General features: G+C 37.2%; 1 protein-coding gene across 1 annotated transcript; it reads right to left on the reverse strand.

Moving 5' to 3' along the window:
• Nucleotides 1–381: 381 nt before the first annotated feature.
• Nucleotides 382–1,300, reverse strand: LOC109340601. Its single transcript, XM_019578324.1, has one exon. It carries the CDS (start codon nt 1,194–1,196, stop codon nt 699–701), a length of 498 nt encoding a protein of 165 aa, XP_019433869.1. The 5' UTR covers nt 1,197–1,300; the 3' UTR covers nt 382–698.
• Between the last annotated feature and the right edge of the window lie 8,688 nt (nt 1,301–9,988).

Below are 9,988 nucleotides of genomic sequence, written 5' to 3' on the forward strand. Positions count from 1 at the left end.
GAGACGTGAGACGTGACCGTTCAGTGTTGGATTTGGAATCTCTGAGGAGAACAAAATCTAAGTTCCAAACAGCTCCGAATGCATTTAATTTTAAGAACAATGATATAAACATTTATGATTTTTCTATATTAGTTGTCAACCAATCAATAATAATTTTATGATACGTGTAATTTATTTTGTGATATAATAGAATTTGTAAGATGGTGGATTATTTTTCTTAATTTTTCTCGTTTGAACAACTTTGGAATAAATATTAAAATCGAAAGAGTGGCCCCAATTCAAAAATAGTTCACAGTGAGCAATACCTGTTAATTATATGTCCAGTTTAGTTCATATAATGTCATAGGCAGGAGACACGAAAATATGAGCTTAGGAAAGAGGATCCCTAGTACTGTTCCAATTTTCCTACCAGGTACTTTTCCTATTCTAAACAAATGTCCACTTTCCAAGATACTCAACTCTTCCACTTCCACTACTAGAATAGAGAACCACATACATTTGAATTTTGAACCAATTCCCCAACTTTCATCTAATCTAGATCTAAAAAAACAATCTAACATTTTAATTTAGTGAAAAAATGTAAAACTTATTTACCTCATAAACCAATTCTTCAATCATCCATTGCAATTTGTATTTTGTGATGTTGGTTAAGTGGAACTAAAAGCGAATAGAAACGTTTCATTATTCTTCAGTATCACTCATCCATTTCCTTTCTCGTCATCCTTATTCGTTTCACGACACGGCGAAGAGTAAGGTGTGTAGTAAGAAGGTGAAGCACACGGTGTCCAAAACGGCGTCGTTGCATCATTCAACAACTCCTCTATCTCCACCGCGACCTTATCCACAGCCACCATCTTCTCGATCTTCACCATAACCGCACCACAGTCCGAGGAGGAGCCACCGTTATCGGACTCCAAACCCTCTCTCTCTTCCTCCTTGATAGTGAACAGAACCCTTGGTGGAGCGTACATGTGCTGAAACTTCATCATCTGTAACTCCAGCTCAAGATCGCTCGGTCTCTCCGCTGTAGAAGCGGATGAGCAAGGAGGAGAGGCTTCTTGAGGCTCTATACGGCCTCCGGAGCGGTATTTCTGGTTGCGGCGCCATAGAACGTAGATGATCTCGACGGTGAGGGCGGTGAGCGACACGGCGATGATAACCGTGATCGTAGCTCCGAGCTTGTTTAGACCCATCATGATCACAAATAACACACTAGAGTGATATCTCTGTTACGTAGGTTATTATGCTTTTTAATTTTGTGTTTGCGGTGGTTACTTATGGTTTGGAGGTTCCTTACAAACGGGAAAAACTAAATAAAAGGGTGGAATGGGAATCATGGTTTTAGGCAATAAATTTAAATTATTTTTCACCGCACTTTATAAATGAAACTGGGTCCGAGGATTATTTCATTATGTTGTTTGATGAAAAACATACACAATTTTTTCGGGTATGTCAATATAATTTAAATTATCACCCACATGTCATAATTAGGATAATAATAACATATTTTTTATGGAAAACTATGTTTATTTTGAAGAAAGAAAATGTATACTCTAATATACATTATAAGGATTTTCTTACACTATTATTGTATTATACATCTTACGTATTTAATAAGAGTGTAATATTTATGCACTAACAATATAAAAATTTAGATATAGTTAGTAGTTCATCATTCATCTTTCATTTATATTACTTTTTTTTGAAAAGTCAATGGTGGTTGAAAATGAATAGTGGATGATATAGAGATAGTGTAAAAAACTCATATATTGTCGATATATAAATCTTTTTCTCATTTAACAATCAACAACTCTTACATAAAACTACTATAAATATTAATGATGAATAATTTATTAACTGTATATTAGTCTTTAGTTATACTCATTTTTTAAATGATAATTGTTACATATTTATGGAACGACAAATGCATTGTATTGTCCAAGTAATAAAGTCCAATAAAATACCGGGATATCATCCTCAGGGAGCAGAGTGGATTTACACTAATTCCTACAAGAATAAATTGAGCATATATATTTACAATATAGTTTATGAAATTTTGTAATTGGTTGTATAAAATCATAAATTAAACTAAAAGAGTTTAAAATAAACTGGGATCGAAATGCATTGTTCTTTCTCATTGACATCCATGGATTCAATTCCAAGTAACTTGTGAAGTTACTGATTCAGATGCACATTTTCTTCAAATCATTCACATCAATTCCTTGAGTGTAAAATCCTTAGATAATCACTCAAATAACAATTCCTTAGATATTTGACCGATTAACTATCATTAAGTTGCATGTAAAAGCAATTCATGCATCATTGTCCATTCCTAGAGCAATAATGTATGAAAGAAGATGATCTAGGTTCGGTATCAAGTTTAACTTTCCAATTAAACTTGAACCCAAGAACAAGAAATTAGTAACAATGTAAATTCATGCATTAAGAACGGGATAAACTTCCCAAAATCAAATAACAATTATAATAGAATCGAATCCAGAAGTACAAAGGTTAGAAGATTACATTTCAAAACCCAAAATAAGATCTATTCACTCATCCTCGCCTTTACAATGCTCGAATCATGAGATCATACAAGGAAATATGAAGTAGAATTATTTCCACGACTTCTATCCTAATCTCCATCGTGTTTCTCTCTATTTTCGTGCCAAGGGTTCTTCAGAAGTGTTTCGATAACCTCCCCCAATGTCCAAAACGCCTATATCAAGTTCCAACTGTTATTCTCTCGCTCAAGCTAGGGATTCTCGCTTGAGCGAGATAAATTGCCATTCCCTCGCTTGAACACCTCGCTTGGGCGAGGGAGAAACATAACCTAAATGAATTTTGGCTCCCAACTGTTGCTTGAGCGACAGTCCCTCGCTCAAGCGAGGGACAACAGTATTTTCTGATGATTTTCTTTTGAATTATGGCTTGAGCAACTATTCCCTCGCTTGGGCGAGGCTTGTGCTGTTCAGAAACGCATTCCTATCTTTTTTTCTCCTTTGTTCGTCATTTCCTAACCTGCAAACAACAAAACACAATTACATTCCTCAACAATAAAAGAGTAACTAAGTTATTGGGAATTGTACGCAATTACAACATAAATACGCATTAAGTGCCCCAAAATCAAATACATTTCCTTAACAAACCCCCCTTGGCACTTAAAAAACCCCCCCCCCAACCTAGAATCTTGCTTGTCCTCAAGCAAAGTAACAAAGTGCAGTTCGGTTCAAAGTATCTGATTTTCAAAATTAATCATTCATCCAATCATAACATGGCTAGAATCATTCACTTACTATTCACAAAGACCTGTTTCATGATCAATCATAGTGGACCAAGTTTCAACTAATAAGAGAATGCACATGCAGTTCAATTTCAAACAAAATAGCAAGAATAACTACTCAGTTCAATCAAAGGAACTCATTCAATCTCATAGGTTATGTGTTTTACTCATCTCTTTGCTGGACCCCAAAATTTTTGACTTTGGCTTTCAGTTCAATCAAACCATGTACACAAGTTCATCAAGGTTGTAATGAGGCCTGACTACAAAGAATATTGGTTTCTCTAGGATTCAAAAAGGGAGGTAGACCATTAGTGCATACTTACCTTTTCTTCTAATGTTCCATTTCCAATTTCTTTGTACCATGTTCTTTTCTATCAATCATTTGATTCTCCTTCTTCAACCGACTCTTTCCTTTTGAGTCACTACTTTCTCGCATGATTTACTTTTCACTTATTTATTTCTTTTTGTTGCTTCATGCTTTACCATTTAACACATGGTTGAATAAGGAGTCTTTTTTATTCTACAACTCTCATAAACACAGATTTCATTCACACTATCCAACAAGACTCATATGCACTAATGATCTCTATCCAAGGGTATGTGGATTGATACATTTCGATGTGGCCTAGGTGCATAATTTTCAAAAAAAAAAACAAATTTAGCTTAAAGGGGCTAACAAAAATCAGGTTCATGATTCATCCGAGTAGGCTTTCTTGCTGTAGCTTAACTATCCTAAACTAAGCCTTAATCATTTCCCTGTTATTCCCTACTTAATGTCAATAAAAAATCAGGCAAAGTTCATTGGTGAAATCCAGCAAAGACATTCATTTGTGTTTGGGTGCACTCTCTCACTCGGTTATACGCTTTTGTCCTTTGACTAAACTGCTCATTATTCAACCTATTTGGTCTGTGTCTGAATCAACATCCACATCCCGAAACATTCAAACCTCAGAACCCTAATCATTCATAATCACAGAGTCTTATCCCAAAATTTCATTCACATGTTTCTAGCACAACAGAATTGGATAACATTAAACACATTTAACCAGACATAATTTTATTGACTACACATTTGTTACTGAACTTGAAACAAAAAACATCTTACATCCTAAACAACATCCTAAACATACAAACAACAAAACACATGACAATTACTCCTACATCCTACACATACATCCTAGACATTGGTCCTAAACATACATCCTAAACAATCCTACGCATACATTCTAAACATCGAAACATAAACAACAACAAAATAGAGGAACCAGTTTCCGCCCATAGGCTCATCGAAGTATGAAATCCATATCATCATCTTCATGAACATTGACTGTAGCTCCATCTCCAGTGGTTCCAGAAGGTCCTCCCCCTCTAGAAAGATAGGCCTGACCATAGGCCAAGGGAACTGCTGAGTAAAAGTATATGTGGAACCCTAGAATTGGTTCCCCGGAACGAAAGACTGGAATGCAGTAAACATACCTTGGTGGTGAAAACCTGCTCTTGACGGATCATCTCATTTTGGAGCTCAAGGTGCTCCATATGCAATCGGAGCTGAGTGAGATGATTCTGAATGGGCAGCTACTGAGGTGGTGATGAGTGAGGCATCTGCAGTTGCTGAGGTGGGAATGGTGGTTGCTGATGTGGAGGTGACTGCTGGTGAGGTGCTTGTGGCTGGTTAGACCCGTCACCTTGCTGAGGACCAGACTCATCTTTGCAGTTCTTACTGATGTAATGCAAGGTGATCGAGGGTTTTATCTTCTTAACCTGAACCCTTTGTTGAGCATAGAGTTTGGTGATCAAGGATGGGAACCCCAAAGATTCCTTCTTTCCAGTTCTGACTATGGTCATGTACATCTCCCACACAATGATCTTAGCCACATCAATCATCATACTCTTCAAGATTGCATAGATGAGATGACAATTAGCAAGGGGCAGAGATGAAACATGACTGTTTAGAATCATGTTGTGGAGCAGAAAATTCATCCAGACCTGAGCCAAAGTGGTCATAGGCTTCCTGTAGATCTGGAGAGGCTGTCCATCACTATTGGTACTGTATGACCTCTCAGCCACACACAGTAGAGCAATCGTGCTTCTGTTAGTGAATGCACCCTCGATTGCAGCATCATAATACTAGCACCGGCCCCCTCTTGTGCCTTAAATGGGTTGTTCAGCAAGTCATTAATAGTGTCTATGTTAAACAGGATGGTCTTCCCTCTGACCCAAGACTTGTACGCAAATTCTTCCCCCTCTAGTGGATAGGCATTGGCATAAAATTCAGGAACGATATCAGGGTCGAACTTGTCAGTTGGGGTGGCCAATGCCCACCATTTCAACTCAGTTAAGGGTGTTGTGAAAACGGGATATTCATCCGTTTCCATTTTCACCCTCCTTTCAGGAACAAAAACCCAGTTGAGAATAAGGGTGTATCACTCATGTTTCCCCTTCTTTTTTAATGTAGTGCGGTCAATCTCTGATGGTGCCTGTGAAGTTGATGCTCATCTCAACTTCTTAGGAGGATGGGGGTTTTTTGATCCAGTCCTTTTCCTCATGTAATACAGCAAAACCACACAATCAGTGACATTAACAAAAACAACCACTCATGTTCTATCCAGTATACAACCATTCTATTACATCAACTATAAACACATTGAACATTATAATCACTCATGAGTGTCATAGTTATGAACTAAACTGGGGTTTTCCATTAAGAAAACCGGATAATCTTGGTGATGACATTCATGGTTCCACAACACAATACAATGCAAAGCAACAACAATGTAGCATAAAGAGCCCCTAATATATCCTAAATGTGCCTAAAACAAATGAAACTTAACACAATGCACAAATAAGAAGATAATTAAGTCAAGAATGCACTTAAAGTTGTCCGCTCATAATGCAATGGTGGAGTGTATGACTAGATGATATGATTCAAACTCTTGGAGAGGGCTTAAGCTATGAGTTTCTCTTGTTCTTTGTAATGGGGATGTGAGAGAATGAACCCGACACCCTCCTTTTTAAACGAAACTCGTGCCCTCTCGCCCAACGAGGGACTCTCGCTTGGGCGAGCCACTCAGATTTGAAGGGTTTGTCATCCACGCCTAGGCAAGGCTTTGTCGCCTGAGCGACCAAAAGACAGAGAGTAGCCAATTAATTGTCGCCTGGGCGAGAGACCTGGCAATGAAAAGTCCTTTTCCTCGCCTGGGCGAGAATTGCCCAGAAATTCCTAGTTTTTTTAACACAGTTTATAAACTAAGCAATGGAAAAATAAAGCTAGATAGCCTTCCTGTTAGTGTTTGTTTAACGTCATTAGCTCGACGCCTGTTCTGTTAAACATCTGATAAGTTGATGATTGTGGTGAGCCGCTCGACGTCACCACTCAAGTAAGGTTTCACTCTCTGGCCATTGACAATCCAGTTTCTCTGAGATGTCGGGTCTTGCAATTTGATCGCTCCATGCGAGTTAACTTCCTTAATTAGGAAGGGTTCTGACCATTTAGACCTCAGTATATCCATAAATAACTTCATCCGGGAATTGAACAACATCACACTCTGACCCAAAAATACTATTGTTAAACGCCTCATGAGATATTTAAAAGGAATAACTAATATGTGATTATAGTATCCTAGGGATGCCTCATTATCCTTGGTAGGGTATTCCGATTCCGATTTTGCGAGATGCAAGTTGGATCAGAAGAGCACTAGTGGGACTTGTCATTTACTATGCAGTTCCTTAGTTGCATGGTACAGTAAAAAGCAAGCTTCTGTTGCTTTGTCCACCACTGAAGCGGAATATATTTCCGTCGGTATGTGTTGCGCTCAAATCCTATGGATGAAGCAGCAACTTAAGGACTTTGGACTAAATCTAGAAAAGATCCCTATAAAATGTGATAATACAAGTGTCATAAACCTATCCAAGATTCCTGTTTTGTATTCAAGAACCAAGTATATAGAAATTAGACATCATTTCTTGCGTGACCATGTACAAAAAGGCGATTGTACGCTTGAATTTTTTGAAACTACTAAGCAATTGACGAATAATTTCACCAAGCCCCTTTCACGAGATATTTTCTATGTTCTTCGAAGAGAACTTGGAATCCTTGATGAAAATTATCTTGATTAAAATCGTCTAAAATTTTATTATGTGCTTCGCATGTTAAATGACTTATATGCTTCAAAATGTATATTTGTTGAATGCATTATATTCCTATTCTAACTCATGATTTTGTATGATAAGCTATAAATGTATATGTGTTTGATTAAAAATCACTTGATAAATGTTAGAAATCCTTGCATGCTTTTAAAACCCAAAAACCTCTTGTTTCTACAAATCTGATGTAAGTTAATCATTAACCATAATTCTTAATCGATTAAAATTGCTTCTAGTAGCCAACAATTCATTCTTCACGAAATTTAATCGATTAACGTTCTACCTTAATCGATTACCTAGGCTCATTTCTTTGAAAACCTAGAACCTTAACTATGATTAATCGATTAAATGCAGCTCTTAATCGATTAACGGCAGCAGATAAATTAGAATCAGTAGCGTTTTTGTCATTTTTACAAACACTCTCTTCCCCCTTTTATCTGAAAATCTCAAAAGCAAACAACAAAATTCGATTTCTTAGCTTAAAGAAGAATAAAACCTCACCTTTACTCATATTGCACCTCAATTCATCCCATCTTTCTCTCAAATCTTCCAAGAATCTCATTCCCAATTCCAAACCCTAAGCTTAGGTTCCCTCCCTTAACCCTCCTCTCCTCTCATTTCACTCACGATTTTTTCTTTAAAATGGAAATAGGTCATTCAAAGAGGTTCAAGACAACGGCTCATCGTATGCGTAAGCCTCCTACAACTTCATCTTCAAATCCGAATGTGAGGCAAGACCAAGGAGATCCCTACTACTCTCTCATTCTTCAGGAGACTCGGTTGTCAAAATTCCAGGGAAGAAAACCTACTTACATCAGGTATGTTGATCTAACCTGGATGGTAGAACAAGATTTTGAGTTTCCGTAAGGTATGCAAGCTTAGGGAGCTGCGATGTTTCTGGAATTAACGGGAAATATGTACCCCGCGCTGATTAGAGAATTTTATGCCAACTTCCGATATAAGGACGACAAGTATTGGTCTATGATTTCTGGAAATTTATTTGAGTTGGATAGTGATATTTTCATGAATGTGGGTGGCTTATCCACTAATGGTGCTAGCCTAGGTGATTGTGAATGGCTAAAGGATTTCGATGTTGCTAAGTTTTACAAATCATATCTAAGAGGTCCCCATCTGTATATCCAAGGAGAACTGATTAAAGCTGGCTCATTATCTGTAGAGAATAGATTGCTTCACTATCTGATTGCGTACATTTTGATTCAGAAGAACAAAAATTACGCACAACCTACTTTGAATGATTTGAAATTCATGTATGCTGTGAAGGAAAATATTATGGTTAATTGACCTGAAGAGATCCTGAAGGTCATGTATAATGTCTCTACCTCGCAATCCATGTTGCAGCCCTATAGTATATTCATCTCGAGGATCATTGATTATCTGCATATTGATGTATCTGGCACCATCATTACAAGGACTTTTGATAAAGATCACCTTGTTGGTGAGAGCTTAATCCACAAAATGGGTATTTATAAGTATGGAAGTACTTGGCAATACCAAGAGGATTTCACTAACGCGAATGTGGATGTATTTGATGATGAAGATAAGGCTGGACCAGATCAGCCTAATGTAGGAACTCAGGGGGAGCCAACTAGAAACGCGTCGTAGGAATCATCCTTTGGATTAGCTCAATTGAATGCTATGGAGCAAAGTTTGACTGATAGAATGGATCTACATTTTCAATCTCTGAAAGACTCCTACCATGCAGACTTGGAGCATTTTGAGGAACGTTAGTGATCGAGGCCGTACCCGGTACAAATAATATAACAATTAAAACTGCAGTACTAGGAAGTGACTCATTGGTCGTTTCCCAATGATTATCTTTCAAGTAAAGCTTCAAACACCTTATACTCACACACAAGGGGTTTTTTGTTGTTGGATAGTATGAACATAAATCAAATTCAGAAACAGTAGTTAAGCAAGGTAATAAAATGGCTAAATCCCTTTAGTTCGTTTGTTCACAACTCAATCCTCGATTTCAAAAGATTATTTTCAGATTCCAACCCTTAACTTCCGAATTTATTGAGAATCAATTAACTAAGTGATAATCGATTCAAAGTTCCAGAACCTAAACCTCTAACTAGGGGAAATCAATATAAGCATGAAACGATGAACAAATTCACACGAACTAAGCATTCATTCACTAGAGAGATTAAATCAACTAAGTGAAGATAAACTCAACGAACCAGTTTCTAAGCAGTGGAATTAAGCAAACTATATTCAGAAATAAGATAGAAGAAATCAACAATAAAGAAACCGAAAATGCATTACTAACTAAACCTCAAGAGTTGTGATACATTACCAAAGGAACTTAGTCCAGAAATTTAGCCTTTTTAGCCTTCCATGGCAATGGAAGAACAATCCGAAAATGAAAAATGAAGAAGAAGTGAAACCCTAGTAGAGCAAAAAGAGAGGAAACAGAAATGTAGTGTATTTCAAAAATGAGGGAAAAATGAAGTGTGTGTTGTTTGGAGTGGGGAATCCAAATTTAACCCATGCAACACACATAATACCGAATTGGGCGTAAACAATGGGCCCAAAGCTAAATTA

The sequence above is a fragment of the Lupinus angustifolius genome, unplaced genomic scaffold (genome assembly GCF_001865875.1).
Source record: "Lupinus angustifolius cultivar Tanjil unplaced genomic scaffold, LupAngTanjil_v1.0 Scaffold_206_5, whole genome shotgun sequence".
NCBI classification, from domain to species: Eukaryota; Viridiplantae; Streptophyta; class Magnoliopsida; order Fabales; family Fabaceae; genus Lupinus; species Lupinus angustifolius.